At 36.1% G+C, this 20,483-nt stretch overlaps 1 protein-coding gene across 8 annotated transcripts in view; it reads right to left on the minus strand.

Annotated features, from left to right (window-relative positions):
- LOC111052571 overlaps positions 1-20,483 on the minus strand; it is a 35,331-nt gene that overhangs the window by 13,447 nt on the left and 1,401 nt on the right. For all 8 annotated transcript variants that reach the window (XM_039443884.1, XM_039443882.1, XM_039443883.1 and 5 more), the window contains exons 2-4: positions 19,703-19,801; positions 12,551-12,709; positions 1,256-1,437 (exon numbers count right to left, since the gene is read on the minus strand). In XM_039443884.1, the coding sequence (XP_039299818.1) occupies positions 1,256-1,437; positions 12,551-12,709; positions 19,703-19,801 (440 nt within the window). The remainder of the gene's footprint in view (positions 1-1,255; positions 1,438-12,550; positions 12,710-19,702; positions 19,802-20,483) is intronic.

The following is a 20,483-nucleotide window of genomic DNA, read 5'->3' on the forward strand; positions in this document are numbered from 1 at the left end:
ATTTTAGCATACAAACATAAATTTCATATATTGATCAAATGTCTGGTTGAGGTATTGAATTTAGTTGGTTTAATGACTACTCTATATGCTTCCTCATCTGAGCTTAGACCTTCTAACCTATTTCAAATCAAAGACCTTAAAGAGATATAGACTCACAATGCCTATGCCTTCCCAATGATAGCTCTTACTTGAAATTGAAGTCCGCCATTGGGGTATTTTAGCACGATATATTATATCTATATATTTGTAATATTATAGATTACAAAGGCATTGGTATGTAATAATCTTATAGGTTGCTCCCTCAATGGCCGATTTCAATTCCAAGTACGACACTAGCGCTGCATGTGAGTCTATACATCTTTAAGGTCTTTGAACGTTTTCTACGTAGATATTCAAATGTACGTTTTTAAAATAGAGATGCTTCCCATGTTATAATGGAGTTACTTTTACGCTCTAGGGAGTTTTCCTGTTTTTTCATCCCGAGAGCGAAAAGGTGACTCTTTAGTATTTATTACGTTCCAGGGAGTAAAGTAAGCACTTTAGACAGTAGGTGGAGGAAAAAATTATTTTTTTCAAAATTTTCAGAACACTTTAATATTTTTTTACATGCGTATGGTACTCTGCTAATATATGGTAGGTATTAAGACATTGACAATAGTCCATATTATTTTCTCTGGTAAAAAGCTTTCCATGCGCTAAAAATTTTAAATTCAAAGTTTCTTGCTTCAAGTGTTTGGTCAGAAAATTAGACAACATTTTATGAAGTGGAGGAAACATAACCTATTTTAATGAATCAAAATCCGGGGAAGGAACAGTTTTGGGCTGTGCCTGTTGATCACACACCAAATTATTTTGAAAAATAATTGTGTATCGTTGAATCAATAAAAGAATAAAACTCTTAATCGAGTGAAAATACCTGTTCTCCTGCCTTTCAAACGACTCCATTACTGCGTTTATTCTTTCTTGCAAGCTCTGCTGTGAGACGAGCTTAGTTCTGCTTGTATGGCACCTGACATGCGTTTAACCATGTTTTTCACATAAAAAATAGGCCTGAACGGTACTGAGGCCCGGTTGCACAAAATCCTGTTAAAACTGTTTTAACCGCGATTCAATTCCACGAGAACCAATCAGAGAAGCCTTCATTTTAAGGCAATCTTCTCTGAAGACTGTCTCTCACAGTGGTTCTCTATGATTGCTAATCTTTTCTCGATGATTTTATCAACTGTATTTGATTGACTGTGATTTTTCTACTTACATGGTCGGTGTTGTAGGTTTCATTGAATTGATACTTTTCAGCACCATTTTGCTTGGAACCAGTTGCAGTTGTTGGCGAATGGCGGCCGTTAAAGGGTGATTCAGAGCAAGTGCCTCCATTATGAATGAGCTGAGTGGAGCCACAGCTGCCTTCAATAAACTCACCACACATTCCAAACGCACCTAAACAACACCATTAATACATTTCATTTCTATTACCTAGTTAAAAATCACTAAAATTAGTTATAAATCAGTAAAACTGTAACTTTAACCTTCTAGTCGTGACCCTTGGTCCTGAGGACCTAGACAATTTTTGTTATAATTGTAATTGGGCTGCAGTGCGCGTTACTGTCTACTGTGGTCAATGTAAATTCATGTCAGTAGCCAATCAAACTTGGCCACGTAGAGTGTTAGTGCTCTGTGACTTGTTTTCGTGAAATGTTGCTTCTGGGTCCCCAGCACCCAAGGGTCACGACTAACGTTACTTTTTTTATTTCCTTCATATGTACATTTTCAAGCAATAGTGATTGAATTCAAGAAGTGAACATCTACGTTTTGGACAGAGACTTCAAAGAATGTACAAATCCACTTCTATAAACCATATTCAGAGAGGTTTGCTCAAGCGGTCACCCTTTCAACGGGAGTAGCAGACGCATGATTCTCAACTTATCTAAACGTTAGCTTATCAGTGCGACCACTGAGTCAAACCGCTCACAAATTTCTGTCGATAATTTCATTTAAATGATTATTTATGAGGTTCAATTCCGCAATTTAGCATCATATGCTAAGTGAGGTCAACGTTATGATGACAGTAGAGAAATATAAGAGTACAGCGTTGCTGATTCTCTGCCTTGCCACTGCCGTCTATAGAAGATAGTTGATACCGGTATATCTGATCTAATTTAACTGTTAATTCTTGTTTAAAATAACCAGTTATATTCTATTCATCAAGAGAAATATTTTCAATGATTAAAAGAAAATTCTTTATAATTGATATTGAAAGTTTTGTCAATTAATTATATTTCTACATTGTTAGAAAACGATCTGGCAACGTTGTGGAGGTATAAAAGAATAGCGCTTTCTGCTTTGTCGAATGATAGACAAGGATAGCAACACCAATGTTAATCAAATACTGTCATTATAACTATACACTATAGTCCCTATCCCAATTCTCGTAGTTGAGCTTATCAAGGGGAACGCGCCAACCAAGCTCCCCGTCAGCCGAGCTCCTTTAAAAACCACTTTCGAGGGGATTGGTTGTCGTCTACGGTCCCGAAAACCAGTAACCTCCTAACCAGTAGGGGATTGGCTGTCGGGGAGACTCGTTGACGCCAGCGTGCAAGGGGCTTGGTTGTCGTCAGAGCAGTAAAAGGGTGCACAAGGGGAGATAGGCTTTATAATCGATATAAGAAGCGAGCTCAACATAATCTCCATATGGTAGAAGATTGAAGAGAATCGGCAAAACTGGAAAGATCATGTTGAAAGGACGGAGAGCGACAGGATTCCCAGGGCAGTCATGTCGTATTCATGTGGTTGGGAGGAGAAGTGTGGGCGTATCCCGCAAAAGATGGATGTCATTGGCAGTTTCAAGTCGGAACAGGCAAATAGCCTAATCCTCGTAGGAAGACGACGACGACATCATTATAGTAGCTACAACCTAAATAATTCCCGAGACATACTTCTGTACTGAAGTTGTATTAAATTTAATGAAGTTTTCTGATTGGAGTGATGAGTAATGCAAACTCAAGAATGCATTACCATGGAGAGAAGATGACATAGTTGAGACGATACTGTATCATATTGTGTTGATACTGTATCATGCGTGGTGATACTGTTTCATTTTGTGGTGATATTGTATCATTCATGGTGATACCATAGAGAAAAGATAGCATAAGAAGATAAACCATGGTATTGGTCGTTTATGTTCCAAATTTCAAGCCGATTACTGTCGACTACTGTCTATTATTACTGTTTTGGCCGGTTGAGAGTGCAAGAACGGCACAGAATGAGAGATTACAAATCAAATAGTTTCATGAAAAAGAAGTAAGTAAACTATCAGGCTGGGGTTAACAGTGAAATTTAGAACATAAACGCTCTATACCATGGGATATCTTCTTATGCTATATTTTCTCTATGTCATTACTGAACAAACCATATTGAAAATTTGTTGTGCATATTAATAATGATTACAGATTGTGAAATACATCTGGAGCCTGTTTCATAAAACCCCAGTAATACAGGGCCTGTATTACAGGACTTATAAATTAAAATTTACAATCCTTTAAAATTATGTTTCATAAAAATAATTCTGCACTTGTAAAATCACCTGTAATATGCACCTGTATTACAGTTCCTTTATATGAATTAATGTTTTCATTAGCCAGTGAGCCTAATATAAGATCTGTGGAAAATCTATATTATCAAATTTCTGACGATGGACAGATTGCATTTATGCAGGAAAATAAATTTGTTAATGATAAATAGTTGAGAAATTATAATAACTACTTAACTTACATAACTTATTATAACAGTTATGTTAGTAGTAATGTTTCAAAAAATGTTAATTATCAAAAATTGTTAATAATTAAAATAATTGATTTTCTGAATATTCCCAATAACACTTTACTGAGGAAAGCTTAATCTAAACCGTTCATTATATTGATAAGTTTCCTGCATAATTTTGTATGAAATTCTATCCTTGCAAAATTCTTGGCCTACGAATAATAACATAGTCATGTAGTTCACTAGAACTACTACCTTCATCCATTTTGACACGTTGCCTTTAGAACAAAATGTCACTTTTCAAGATTTTACCTACACTTGTAAAAGTTTTAGGATGGTCTAAACAATGATAAAATATTCAACAACTTACAGATCCAGTAATACAGGAAGTTTCTTTTTACGAAACACGAAAATGATAATGTCTTGTATTATTTACTTCTACAGGCAAATGACTTGTAAATTGTTTTACAGGGAAAATTGTTTAAACTTTTAATTTTCACCTGTAATACAGGAACTTTTCCTCTATTACAGGACTTGTAACTTTCATGAAACAGGCCCCTGGGCCCTGTTTCATAATTGACCGAACGAAGTGAGGTCTAAGATTCAAGTCGACGGTTTGGCATTTCTCTTAATGTTTATATATTTATATGTTGCGCATTTACGGCGAAACGCGGTAATAGATTTTCATGAAATTTGACAGGTATGTTCCTTTTTAAATTGCGCGTCGACGTATATACAAGGTTTTTGGAAATTTTGCATTTCAAGGATGATATAAAAGGAAAAAGGAGCCTCCTTCATACGCCAATATTAGAGTAAAAATCAGACTATAGAATTATTCATCATAAATCAGCTGACAAGTGATTACACAGATGTGTGGAGAAGACAGTCTATTACTGTATTTGTATAAGGTCTATAGTTTCAATCAAAGAGGTATGCATCTTTAAGCTGGGTTTACACCAAAGTTATTAACAAAATGGTTATAACTTAATCCTTATAGATTCTATTAGATTGAACGGAAGTTGACAAACACATATGTTCATCATGTGTATGATAAGTTATATTCAATCTAATATAATCTAAAAGGATTGAGTTATTAACATTTTTTAAATAAATTTGGTCTAATCGCAACTTTAAGGTCTTTGGTTTCAATATTTTGTTTTGCAGTCATGGTATTATTATGCGTGTCCATCAGTATCAATATTCTCACATTCGAAAAAACTAATTTAATAGGTGAATAAAAATAAACAAATGAACTAAATAATGCTGGAGAAATTATAATATTTTTGATTCTGAAAAATTAATTTTCATCAGATAGAAAGATCATCACGGAACTGGATGAATTATATCATATGGAATACAAATTCAAACGTGAACTGAGTTTGTTAACATTTAAAACAGTTGACATCTGGTACTTGTGGATGAGAATACTGCGTGAGGTCTACTGTTCACAGAACTACTAGTACTTATAAGTCACGTAATACAGGAGAATCACCATTCCAATTACATGCTCAATATAGCCGATAAAATCAGCTGTTCCTGTATTACAGGACTTGTAAGTTTTTATGAAACAGGGGCCTAATTGAACTATTTTATTAGTTTTCACAACTTGATGTGAGCAACGTTTCGTTTGCTCCTATGTATTGGTCCCGAATTTAGGATAACCTAACCAGTAACATCCTATAACCTCTTAACCAGTAGGGGATTGGCTGTCGGGGAGACTCGTTGACGCCAGCGTGCAAGGGGGGGGCTTGGTTGTCGTCACCGAACCCGACAACCAAGCTCCTCCCTCGCACGCTCACGTGCCGGAGTGCCAGAGTTTTCGCGAGTAAACTGACATATAGGGTATTTCATGCACTTACTCAATGGATTTTGGAACAGTCCTCAAATCACGCCTGGTTTTCCCAGTCATTCATTGCTTTCTGACGAGTTATATCACATTTTTAAGAACCAATAGTTCAAACTTATTCAAGTTCAGCTGAGGTATTGATTCATATTTTTATGGTCTTATACAAGAGCTACATTTCAAAACAAAGCGAGTGAAATGAATTCTGTTCAGCTTTCAACGTATTTAGTGGCATCAATATATATACTGGTAACATATATTGTTACAATTCCTCCAGAGCGCAAGGCTCGCATGGTCATTAGGCCGCTCCTATGCTCGACCGACCATAGGCTTTTTTACGTGAGTGCGTATGCACCATCCTGACCATACGCATCCATACATCAGTTTTTCTGACTCACAAATTGGACGCCTTTACAGATTGTTTAATTGTAGCTTATTATCTTCGTGAACGAAAGATTAAAAGGCGTAGATATCAAGTTCACCCGATGGTCGCTCAAAGAGCATTTCAAAGGGAATTTAGTACCATATTATATACATCATTGCTTGGGGATGAAGATACACATTTTTCAACTACCTCAGAATGTCCATCAGAAATTTTGATGAGTTATTTCGAGCTTGTATCACCATTGGGAATACTTGCAGTCACTTTAAGCTACGGATCAAATAAATGTAGATAATAATAATATATGATTTTTCCAATAAAAATTTAGAATTGATAGAAAAACTCTGAATTCAAATATGACACCATTAATTGAATTCATTCATTATGCTATTCAATTCAATATCAGCTGATTGTAGGGCAGAGGTGTCAGCACATTGGTTATGTTGCGATCGGGCTACTGATCAGTACAGCTCTGAAAGCTTCTATTTGCTTCAATAGCGCGTCAGTCGACCGATGGAACGGATGCGCACGAGCTTGACCGATGGTCTTCGTACGCAGTGTAAAACGCATGGTCCTAACCGTGCGCATGCGTGCCGTCAGTCCTGCTCTGTACGGATACATGGAATATCTATGGAAAAGACAAGCGCGACTGACGTACGCACTGACGGTCGGTCGACCTCTGTAACCGGCCTTACGCTTTGCGTACGCTCTGCTGACGCATGTCAGCCGCCACTTTTTTACGTCGGGGCGGGCAAGCCGCGTTTTATTATCAACTTCAACAACCTAGAACGCGTAAAAATGGTGATAGAGATATCGTGATTTCAGATTCGGATTCAGCGTCTCCAAATTAGTTGAATGACTCGCTCTCAAAAAATCAAAATTGAAAAAGTTTTGGTTCTATTGGATATTAAGCCATTCTATATGTACAGTACTCAACATTTTTCGAATGTTTTTTTCAAAGTTTCATTTAAAAAACTGTCCTATGCTTTGGAGTCAATCTTAATACAATAACATAGGCCTACATTGTTATTGCATTGAGGTAAAAGTAATAGTCCATTAATAAATGTACTATTATTACAGTACTTGATCAATAACATCTTGCTCTGAATCAAATTATAAGAACTATTATTCATAATGGGCCATATGGATAAAGTTGAGAATTTGCTTATACTTCTAAAATATTGAGCTATTTTCTATGAATAAACGTGAGCAAAACCTTTTGCTCATGCTCATCAAAAGAATAGTTTGAGCATTTGCTCAAAAGTATAAACTTATGCTCAAAATTGTATGAGTAAACTAGAGAATTTGCTCAACTTTTGAAGCAAATGCTTCAAAAAAGGTGAGTCTAGTCTGAAGCAGCTTTTCACCTTTTGCTTATAGTAGAATGGCTCAATTAATTCGTGTGAGCAAGAGGAAACTATACCAGATACGATCACAACCAATAGTTGAGAACTATTAAACTCTTCTTAGATTCAACCATGATATATATCACCATTATTCCAACAAAAGAATAAATACAAAAGATTCCGATATAAAGATAGCTATCACAGAATAGGAAATAGGCATTTGAGAAGATGAGAGTGTAGACGATTATAAGAAGGCTATTGAGATTATAAGATTATGCTGAAGATTATTATAGAGATGACATTTTTTCACGCTATTTCAAAATTCAGAACTCAACTAACCTAAAACTCAATTCATAGAGAACAATATCGGGGCACCGAGCTTCGCTCGTTATTTTTATTTATTGATAAACAGAACACAATTCTCTAAAATGATCGTGTTTATATTTCACAGCTGGCTATATGTCAGCTTATGAATTTCGGGAATGCGATATTTTGATTTTCCACAGAATCACTCGCTCACTTTTTACTATCCACAGACGACGAAAGTCTCAGCTGTTTCAGACAAGGATGAATTATCCTTTCAATGTCATTCAGCGAGTTTTCCCAAGGATGAGACCTAGTGCAATCGAATTTTTATATCATAAACCTACTATGTTCCAAATTTCGTGAAAATCGTTAGAGCCGTTTTCGAGATCCGTTGAACATAAATAACCAGATATAAAAATATAAACTTATGCTCAAAATTGTATGAGTAAACTAGAGAATTTGCTCAACTTTTGAAGCAAATGCTTCAAAAAAGGTGAGTCTAGTCTGAAGCAGCTTTTCACCTTTTGCTTATAGTAAAATGGCTCAACTAATTCGTGTGAGCAAGAGGAAACTATACCAGATACGATCACAACCAATAGTTGAGAACTATTAAACTCTTTTTAGATTCAACCATGATATATATCACCATTATTCCAACAAAAGAATAAATACAAAAGATACCAATCCGATATAAAGATAGCTATCACAGAATAGGAAATAGGCATTTGAGAAGATGAGAGTGTAGACGATTATAAGAAGGCTATTGAGATTATAAGATTATGCTGAAGATTATTATAGAGATGACATTTTTTCACGCTATTTCAAAATTCAGAACTCAACTAACCTAAAACTCAATTCATAGAGAACAATATCGGGGCACCGAGCTTCGCTCGTTATTTTTATTTATTGATAAACAGAACACAATTCTCTAAAATGATCGTGTTTATATTTCACAGCTGGCTATATGTCAGCTTATGAATTTCGGGAATGCGATATTTTGATTTTCCACAGAATCACTCGCTCACTTTTTACTATCCACAGACGACGAAAGTCTCAGCTGTTTCAGACAAGGATGAATTATCCTTTTAATGTCATTCAGCGAGTTTTCCCAAGGATGAGACCTAGTGCAATCGAATTTTTATATCATAAACCTACCATGTTTCAAATTTCGTGAAAATCGTTAGAGCCGTTTTCGAGATCCGTTGAACATAAATAACCAGATATGAAAATATAAACAGATATACATGATAGAGAACAGAGCAGACGACCAAACACAAGCGGTGTCTATACTTGCATATTTAGCGCTAACCTTTCGCTATAAAACAAAGTTAGGCCACAAAGGCGAATCAGCTGATGAAAAATCTTCAAGGTACGTGAGCATTTGCTCCAGAGTTAAGGAGCATAAGGTAAAGCTTATTCATATAAAAATGAGCAAATGCTTATGCTTCTACCTAATGCTCATCAGCAAAACCTTATGCTCCATGCTCACGAGCATATGCTCTGTTTTTACTCATATGGACCCATGTGTATGTGACTTCAAATAATTCTGAGAAGTTTCCCATGATTTGTATGTTATCATTGTTAGTTGACTTCATTCATACTTTATATTTCCGTTTCCTCTGATTATTTTTATTATTCTGAAATATAGGAGCTTCGATCTAATTGGAACAATAGATCTTTTGAAATAATATACATGGTATTATTTACTACTACGAATGTCGGCTAGCAGTCGGCTAGATTGATGTTTGCGTTTAAATCCAACAATTCTTGGTAATGTATGTTTCATTCAAAATAAGTTTATTCTCAGTCAGTTTGTCACAATTGAGTCGCTTAGTGCCTCAGCTATATGTTTTCAGTTTTTAGGTTTTTGTTGTCAGCAGTTAGCACTATTGTAGAGCTATCCAACACAATAGTCTAGCTCTTTGAAGTAGCGATATTCGACATCAAACTAACGAAAATGAATTGTTATGCAACACAGTATTCAAAGTAATTCTTATGATTGTTCTGCCGGTTCTTGGAATTATTGGTGTTCTTTCATCTCATGTTATATTCTGGAGGCAAATACAATACTTATTCTATATGCTGTATACTTATTCTATATGCTATTAATGTACTGAAATCACTTCACTTATATGGGCTTTAATAAAAACAATATAAAAACTTGTAGTACCCTTTAAAAAGTTTCAACTTGAAAATGACCTATGGTCGAAACTAGTCGTTAAAATATTTTCAAGTTTTCAATAAAGGGTAGGCCTACTACAAGTTTTTATATTGTTTTTATTAATTGATGTACTGTATATATACTGTAAATTAATAAAAGAATTGAAATAGTACGATTTTTCAAACAAACAATAACGTTCTTTGAATGATTATAGAACAATTAAAAAAAGCACTATACATTTCGGGACTTTTTTCTATCCCGTCTTCAGGTACAAATACGAAATAAATAAACATCAGTATTGACTAATTCAAGAAAAATATTGAAACAATGTTCATAACTCGACAATGATGTTCATTTATTTTCAATCTTCACCTGGAGATGGGAGTAAGTCCTGGAATTTATAGTGCTTTCAATTGATTTTAATGGTTTTATAATATTAGAGATTTATTGTATTTTAAAAAGAAATAAAAGGTCTTTTTGAAAAAGCTGTACTATTTACTCATCTTTGTATTATCTTCATTAGTTATTAACCGAATTATTTATTTATTACCGCCGATGAATAATTGTGATTTTTATAATAATTGCTGACATCTGATATTACAAAAAACTTTGAAAATTTGAAATCAGAACTTTCCTATCACGATTAATTGCCAAGTTGCCCAAGCCTCGAAGATTGCTGAGTACAAATTGATGTCCCTCGTCAGTGAGACGCTGTCGATACGAACAAGTGTGAACTGAATTGCAATTGGCTGCCAACAGAAATTCGCTCCACTTGTAAAAACGCAACTGGCTAGCGTCGCAAATGTGCATCGAGCCTAACGTAACTTTTCACTTGTCCGATACGATTGTCAGACGAACAGTCTTCTAGTAAAAAAATATAGCACACCATCGATAACCCACCATACAAACCTGACTTAGCCACTAGTAACTTATACCTTTTACCCAAATTCGAGACATAACTTTGAGAGCAGAGCTTCCAAACTAACGAGGAGCTCCAAAACAATGTCACAGCCTACTTAAACTCATTTTGCGGCAGCATTTTATGAAAAGGGGTTTGACAGGCTGGTCCACTGGTATGACAAATGCCTCAACCTTCACGGCAATTACGTTGGAGAATAATCATCCTTTTGGTATTACAGCTCGATGTGAGCTTCAACATAGAGAAAAAATAGCATAAGGCGGATTTCACACCAAAGCTGGGCCGGGCCGGGCCGAGCCGAGCCGGGCGGATCGGCCGAGCGGAATCTGCCTGCGTTCGCACTGAAGCCGATTGCCGATTCGCTCAGTAATACAAATATTGCGCAACTCACTATATGCGAAGATCGAACTAAACTGAAAGAAGGCAGAATCCGCTTGGCCGAAAACGCTCGAGTTGGGCGTCAAGCAGACTGCACAAATCCTCGGCTCGGTCCGGCGTTGATTTGAATGCTCCCGACTAAATCCTGCATAGCTAGCGCGCACGCGGATTCCGCTAGACTCTAATAAAGGATGGCCACTAACGATAGGACATGCATGATGAACATGTGTGTACACACATGTCGTCATACAATTAAAAAAAAAAAAAAAGATTGGGGAAGAATAATTAAAAAAAAACAAAGTGAAAAAGGGTAGCTTACCTCTTTGAACCCCCCTGTTGGTTGGGGGAGCTTTGAGTCGAACATCGTACTCATGAATGTGTTGAAAACCAGAATTCACCCACAGTATCCCTGCTTGACATAGGTGGCGACTAAAAGGGACCCCAAGGCAACTCCATAAGTTGCCTTGCCTTCAAACCCCATGCCTTCATGGATCTGCCCCATTAGGGCAGTTTCGGAGGGACAAAAAGAAAAACCCAAGAGACCAGAGATGGGTGAATCTCCAGCAACAAATGTGGGTCAAGAGGCTGACCAGGTGCCCTAGAGGCAATTTGGCGACCCCTCCTTCAGCGGAAGGACCTACAAAAAAGCCAGGAGTGGAACTCACGTAGGTCACGAGTTTGTGGGTGGAGAGGCCAAAACTCACCACTGCTCAAAGAAGGGCGGCCATTCAGGCCAGGCAACACTTCTTGGGAGAGGTGAGGCTTTTGACCTGCAGAGTTTTGAAGGGGCAAAAAGAAAAACCCAAGAGACCAGAGATGGGTGAATCTCCAGCAACAAATGTGGGTCAAGAGGCTGACCAGGTGCCCTAGAGGCAATTTGGCGACCCCTCCTTCAGCGGAAGGACCTACAAAAAAGCCAGGAGTGGAACTCACGTAGGTCACGAGTTTGTGGGTGGAGAGGCCAAAACTCACCACTGCTCAAAGAAGGGCGGCCATTCAGGCCAGGCAACACTTCTTGGGAGAGGTGAGGCTTTTGACCTGCAGAGTTTTGAAGGGGCAAAAAGAAAAACCCAAGAGACCAGAGATGGGTGAAACTCCAGGTACAAATGTGGATCAAGAGGCTGCGTCAAGGGTGGCCGGGCGCTCTAGAGGCAGCTTAGCCACCCCTTCCTCAGTGGAAGGACCTTCGACGAAGGCCAGGAGTGGAACTCACGTAGGTCGCGAGGACTAATCAGTCTGAAGAGACTGCCAAGCATATCACACTGGATTGCGACAAGCAACCAGGTGATGAATGGGATGTTAGCATAGGGGAAAACTCCTGGTTCTTGTAAAGGACACAGGTATTGGTTTGCCTAACTAATATACTACTTGGGAACACAATAAGCTTCGGTTGACGTGTGGGGTTATTTGAACCTTTGGATCCTTGAATCCGTCCCTTCAAAAATCATAATCATCATACCTGTTTAAAAATTTCAGTCCTGCTTCCACATATTGGTCGAGTCGCTGGCCCAGCCTGGTAAGCTTGGCTGCGTTGGTCCATGGCTGCGTCCACACTGCGTGCCCAATCAAGGCCAGCGGTAGCCAGCGACATATCCATGATAGAAATTGAAAATATCAACTGGAATGAATACGATAAAAATCAATAACAAAATATCACAAAACTGATTAATAGTAGCAATTAGGCCTATAGCAAGTCAATCACTCAGAAAAAACAGCAAATGAGACAACAAAGCAGGAAACAGAACGCATTAGTAGAGAAGTGTGGATGAGTGGTTTGTCAGCACTGGCCTTGGTTGGGCTGGCCTCCGCTCGTAAAAAATCGGAGCGATAGCCAACGAAGGCCAGCGCTGGCAAACCAGCCATCCACACATTGGCCGACGCTGGCCCACGTTGGGCCAATATGTAGGTGCGGCATAATAATATAACATTGAATCAATCAATCAATCAATCAGCAACAGATAATCATGTTGGCACCTGCTTCCAGGAGTAGCATTGGACAGACAGACTGAGCTGGAATACCAATAATACATCATTATGTCATAAACCATAAGTGTGGCGGACCCAAACCCACTATATTGTCTCCACCTGGACATCAGAAATAAATAGATGAGAACAAAATATGAAATTAAAACATAATAAAAAATAGAAACGAATACAAATTAAAATAGAATATGAAACAAAAATAAATACGAGGAATAATAATAGAGTAAGAAAAAAATATTTGAAAACAAGAAAGAGGATTAATTGACTATTAATTTTAAAAATTTACTTGCGAAAGCTGAACTAACTACACTCACTAGAGTTTTGTAATGTCTGATAAATGTCCCTTGAAGTTTTAATATTTTTTTTATAGTCAACTTTTAACCACGAATTAAATAGTAAACAAAATGGAAGAGTGGAAAAGCGTTATTATATTGAGGGACTTTTTGCATGTTTAGGGTGTGTGCACACAGAGAGAGGTCAGCGGTCTGAGCGGTCTTAGGAGGTTTATATCCATATCCTCTCAAGAACGCTGCAACTTGAAACATCAGGCGTTCTTGGTGAAATGAAATAAAATGAAGATATACTTCAGGAGGCAGAATTACGACTTTTTAGCACTTTCCTTTACTACTCAACCTCGATTTACTTTTGTGCACACACCCTAAATAATGAATCAATATTTTCGTTCCTGTAACATAAATTAAGAGCATTACAAGTTTTCAATAGGAAGCAATACTTTTCATGCAGTAATTAATCTATATTTTATAAGAACTATGAGTCGAAACAAGGTTATCAATATTATATGTGCAGGTTTAGTGAATTTAAAATAAAAAGGCATGCCACTTTGGTAAAAAATTGATAATGAACATTGAATGATGAAAGTATTAGAGCTGCTCTGAAGAATAGTAATTACAGCAGAATTTCGAGGTACTAGGTCAAAGCTTAGAGTTGAACTTTGGGTTTGTTCATTTACAATGGGTAGTTCCATTGTCAGTCATCATATCAGCAGTGATCATGCTATTTCGCCATTGCTTGCTACAATTTGATTAGTACAAATTGAGTTGATTCGGAACTAGCTGACTGAATCCATGAAGATTTTTTGCCTGTTCTGAAATTTTGGGCATAGCCTATCGCTTACTTTTTGTTTCACATGTCAAAAAGTTCAAAGACTGTCAGGAAACATAATATGCTGGCAATGAAGCCAAATACAGCATAGTAAAAAGGATGCAATACAGTTATGTATAAACACATTCACACTATACACTGCTCTGCTTTTGACACTTTCACTCCACAACACTACACAACTTGAAAGTTTTTGTCCCCTTCAATTTGCGCAGCATAAGTGTGTTGTCAAGTAGGAGAACGACCTCTTCATTTTCATGCCGTTGTATCCTGTCTGCATGCTTGCGTGCGAAGCGCCCAATTTCTGATAAGACAAACTCCACCTCCAGATCTATGTGAATCACATCGTTTCGGATGAAGCTTGTAGTATCAACGATGTTCCTCAAAACTTTGTTCTGGAACCGTTGAGTAACATTCACATTGCTCTTGCTGGCACAGCCCCACAGCTGTATTCCATACATCCATATGGGTGTCAGGGTCTGCTTGTGTTTGAATGAGATGACGATATCCTTTACTAGCCAGAGTTAGGTCTTGTTCGCCTCTGTACCACACCCATCATTCAAATTTAGTTTGATCATTGATGTAAGGTTATGTCAAGTAGCTTTTCTACAAGACAAACCGTCTGAAATAGAATTATTGTATCTTGTATCAATAGCACAAAATCTCAAAAGATTTTTACTAGTAGTTCTGTGAACAGTAGACCTCACGCAGTATTCTCATCCACAAGTACCTGATTGAAACTATAGAACTTATGGAGATACAGCAATAGACTGGCTTCTCCACAAATCTGTGTAATCACTTGTCAGCTGATTTATGATCAATAATTCTATAGTCTGATTTTTACTCTAATATTGGCGTATGAAGGAGGCTCCTTTTTCCTTTTATATTATCCTTGAAATGCAAAATTTCTAAAAACGATGTATAAACGTCGACGCGCAATTGAAAAAGGAACATACCTGTCAAATTTCATGAAAAAACTATTACCGCGTTTCGACGTAAATGCGCAACATATAAACATTTAACCATTAAGAGAAATGCCAAACCGTCGACTTGAATCTTAGAACTCACTTCGCTCGGTCAATAATTATTTTTATCGTCTACCGTTGCTGAAATTGATGCTCTGTTGAGACTTAGGGTGGGCATGGATAGAACAGAATAGTATATAATATAATATGATGCATAAGAAAGATAACGATGAGAGATGGATGAACTTTTTAGTTTCAGGAATATTCTGAACGACTGTGGAGTGAATTTCAAGAATATAAATTGGAGTTAATTTGACTGACCATGAGTGGTCACCCTTTCAATAGGAGTACCAAGTGCAAGTCGCACATAAAATATTTGAAAATCTGATTTGATCTGATCTGATCATAATAGCTTGAGCACGCCATGCTATACACATCTACAAAATATATTTTGAACAGGTTTCTTCCACATTTTTAATTGACTTTTAATCGAGGAAACATTGGAGATGTAATAACTATGGATTAGTATAGAAATGAAGCATAGAAGATGCAAGTAATAGCCTACAATTACTTTTCATTTTCTACAATGATAGGTTCAAGATGCTAATAGTTGAGAATTGCTCTATGCAAGATGGTATAAGACCATTTTAATTTCAATTATCAACATTTTTATGAGTGTATCTTAATTTTGAATATCTCAAGTTACCAAAGTACTGAAGGAATAATTTCAGTAGATAATTTAAATGCCATAACTGCATATTTTCATGAAATTTGAAAGAATATTCATATAAGAATAGATTTAAATATGAGATTGCATCTAATTGAGTATGGAATGATACCCTTCTTGGATCAAGCAATTCTCTTATACAATAATAAGTTAATAAAAAGCATCTTTTACATAAGAAGGAAAATCATTAGACAATAACTCTGTCCTTACAAAATTAACAATCAACAGAGCATTGAACAGTTGTAACATGAATTGAGTAATCTATAGGTTAAGCATAGAATATGCATGTAACTCAGTTTCTTTTCATTATCTTTTCTATATTAAAAACACAATTTTTACATTCATTTAGTATTTTTCTCATCATTTTCATTCTTTAGTATTTTTTTTATTTTTTAGTAATTTTTCATTTTATTTTTTTTATTTGTAATTTTTTCCAGTAAATCTTTTTTTTATTTCATTCTATTTTTTTTATTTTTTAGTAATTTTTCATTTTATTTTTTTTATTTTTTAGTAATTTTTCATTTTATTTTTTTTATTTGTAATTTTTTCCAGTAAATCTTTTTTTTATTTCATTCTATTTTTTTTATTTTTTAGTAATTTTTCATTTTATTTTTTTTATTTGTAATTTTTTCCAGTAAATCTTTTTTTTATTTCATTCTATTTTTTTTATTTTTTAGTAATTTTTCATTTTATTTTTTTTATTTGTAATTTTTTCCAGTAAATCTTTTCTTCTAAATCTTTCTTTTATTTTTCCATTGGATTTGACAATAGCTTGAAGATGCTATGTAGTTGAATTGCTCCATGCAAAAGGGGCATTAGACCATTTTTTCCAATTATCAACATTCTGTGATTTCTATGTGTAAACTTTAAATTTTGAATAGCTCAAGTGACCAAAAAGCACTGAAGGAATAATTTCAGTAGATAATTTATATGCCATAATTGCATATTTATATGAAATTTAGAAGAACATTATTATCAAAATAGTGTTTAAAAATAAGATTGCAACTATTAGATGGTCTGATACACTTCTTGCATGAAACAATTCAATCATCTAATACAATAATAAGTTAATAAGAAGCATCTCTTACAAGTAAAATTGGTAGGTAAATCAATACAAAATGACTACCTTTACAAGATTAACAATCAAAAGTCTAATAGAGAAGCATGAAAGATGCATGTCACCCAGTGACTGTTTCTATAATTTATCTATTAAATACAAAAAGTAAGCATTGAAGATGTATGTGAATGTAACACATTTACATTTTTAATTCTTTTACAAGTAAAAATTAAATTCAATAGTGGCAACTTTGAAGATGTGTATAGCATAGCAAGCTCAGGTTTAACTGAACTAGATAGAGATGTCTATTTTCTGTTGATAGAAAAATACATACAACTGGCAAACAGATTCCAAAGAGAGAAAACTCTAGGATTGCAAAAATGAGAGGGATCAAGTGCTTTATAAGAGCTGCTGCAAGCATTCGGTACTGCTTTTGGATGGGTGACCGCTTCAAAAATGTTTTCATCCAAGTATTCCTTGCGAATATTGTAATTATATTATACACCAAATATCGTGAATATTATTAATCCACCAAAAACTCGGTGATTTGTAAACTATCAAAAATGAAGGCTCATTCATCTCTCAACATCATCCTTAAGATTGACTAGCCCAAGGACCAAGACACAAAAGGCGTATCTCAGAAGAGTCGGCACGACTCGACAGAAGAGGAAGCTCTCTGATTGGCTGATTCTTGATACCTCAAATCAATTGGCCTATCGGAGAGCTTCCTGTCCTGTCGAGCCATGCCGACTCGTCTTAAAAACGCCTCATGTGTCTCGGCCCTAAAGGTGGCATGTGGATCTCGGCAGTTACTTCTATAATATAGCTTTCTATATTTATATTCGAGCCATGCCGACTCGTCTGAAAAACGCCTCATGTGTCTCGGCCCTAAAGGTGGCATGTGGATCTCGGCAGTAAATTCTATAATACAGCGTGATTCAAAAAGAATACCACAACTTTGAAAATCTGTATTTAATCAAGGAAACATAATAGAAACTTGGGTTATAAATCAAAATGAAGAGTATTAAAATAAATTTTCCTCACTAGAAAACAAGTTCACAAATGTTCAATGTGACCCCCTCCAGACACTCGAGTGATATCAATACGATACTCTAACTCGTTGCACACCCACAGTAGCATATCGGGCGTAACAGTTTGTATAGCTGCTGTTATTTCTTGTTTGAGCTCCTCAATGTTAGCTGGTAGAGGAGGTCGATACACTTCATCTTTAACGTACCCCCATAGAAAAAAATCGCAGGGGTGAGGTGAGGGCTTGTTGGAGGCCAGTGATGAAGTGCTCTGTCTCGAGCTGCTTGGCGGCGATCCATTGCTTCGGATAGTTTTCATTCAAATAGGCACGGACAGATGAGTGAGTGTCAATGGAGTAGTGCTCCATCCTGCTGGAATATGCAACTAAAAAAACTTTAGAGCTTCCTCGAATCGATGACGGATAGTGCTCCACTTTCCGTTTATTCTTTGCAGAGATCAATTTTCAAAGTTGTGGTATTCTTTTTGAATCACGGTGCATAGCTTTCTATATTTATATTCTATAGCTTCTATAGCTATTTTATATATTCAATCTTTTCAATACTACAGCTTTTTAGTATAAATACTAATGAGCAAATTTTTTCTATCCTAACATACTACTTGATAAATGAAACCGCGAATTTCTCATTAGAAGCTCTTACTGTTTTTGTTGAATTAATAAGTACACCTATTGACTGCACTAAAAGTTAGATTTCACGCAATCACTGCTCTGCTCTTTCACTGGACACTACTTGAACAAGCACTACACTAGTTCCAACGGTTTCCTCCTTTTGGATTCCTAGCAGCTGGATCGCCCCTCTTGCCTCTCCGCACCCTCTAGACATCAGGTCAACAGGCAGGTCCCCACGAAAATCGCTGTTCCTGGCATACTAAGGAGAATCCACATTGTTCCTCAGCACCTTGTTTTGGAATCGTTGTATGACATTGATGTTGCTGTCTTTGGTACACCCCCAAATTTGTAAACCATACATCCATACTGGCTTCAATATCTGAGTACTTTGTTTCGGATTGGAAAGTTGGAGTATCTTCCGCTCAGCCAATAAAGCTTCTTTTCAAGATCTCTCTTCTCGGCATGAGCCTTCAGCGAAGCTTCACGTACAAGGTCATACCCAGATACTTTGCATCGTTAGCAACTTGGTTGTACCATATGCCATTTTTTGAAAACTTGGAGCTATTTTTAAAATTCAACTATTTTTTGACAATTTAACACTGTTAGGAACTCACTAAAACACAATATTTTCTTAGAGAAGATTGCATACGGTATTTTGTTTTATTACAGTGCTGTATTTGGCTTCATTGCCAGCGTATCATGTTCCCTGGCAGTCTTCTTACTTTTAGACAAGTAAGACAAAAAGTAAGCGATAGACTATGCCCAAGATTCTAGAATAGGCAAGAGATCTGCATGGATACAGTCAATTACTTCCGAAACAAACAGTCAACAAGTTCAGAATCAACTGAATTCGTACTGATAAAATTGTAGCAAGCATGAGCGGCTCATGCCTGTTTGGACAGAGTATAAATAGAATTATATTTATACTATTGCAGTCTCGGAGTATCAGAATGATATAAATTATTGTGTCACATAAAGCTCAATTGTACGGTATTATTCTATAGAATAGGTGCCACCTTGTTCCTGTAGCTGCGCAGCTATTAAAGAAAAAGTTGTGTTTCAGACAATAATTTCAGTCAAATGATAGGAATTCGATTACTAACCTCATGAATATGTGCAACTCCATCCTCTACATCACATTTGCCAGTTTCACAGGTTCCACTAATATTTGAAGATCCAACAATTCCACTAGTTTTCATAACCTGAAAAAAAAGAAAATATAATCAATGCTCATGTATGCAAATGGAAAAGTTTGAATGCCTATTTCAATTTAATGGATTCAGGTTCCCAGATTTTCAATAATGTTTGTGAAAAAACCCCTTCCTCACAATATACTCACAATTCAAAAAACTTGCCACAAAAATAATAAAGTTATTCAAAAGGAGACATGATGACACTCTTCATCAATAAAAACCTTCAAACTTGAGTTGCTAGGTAGGACTAAATGATTTCATTCAAAGTACCAACTGATTTTAAGTTGAACATTTTGGGGCGAAACTTTACTTTACCACCCCAGTTAGTTGGTGAAAAATTTCTGGTTGCAATCGATTTGGGATATTAGTTTGATGATGGAATTATAAAAATTTGCCTCACTCATCTGTAGTTATAGTCCAGTCAATATAGACATAAAAAAGGGGGTGTGCTTGCAATTTATATTGTAGTTCTGATTTTTTAAATATATTATTTGGGTACATAAGAGAAGTCCAGGACCAATTTCTAGATGCAAAATTTCCTTGTGCTAGATACAGAGTGGCCCAAAAACCTTGTATTTTCGGCTCATTTTCCAGTTTTTAGCTATTTCTGCCAAATCTCGTAATCGGACAGAAAAATTTGTTCTCGCCTTTTTTCTAGATTATGAAGTTCTGAATAAAATGAGATCATTCG

The sequence above is a fragment of the Nilaparvata lugens genome, unplaced genomic scaffold (assembly GCF_014356525.2).
Source record: "Nilaparvata lugens isolate BPH unplaced genomic scaffold, ASM1435652v1 scaffold1949, whole genome shotgun sequence".
Taxonomy (NCBI): domain Eukaryota; kingdom Metazoa; phylum Arthropoda; class Insecta; order Hemiptera; family Delphacidae; genus Nilaparvata; species Nilaparvata lugens.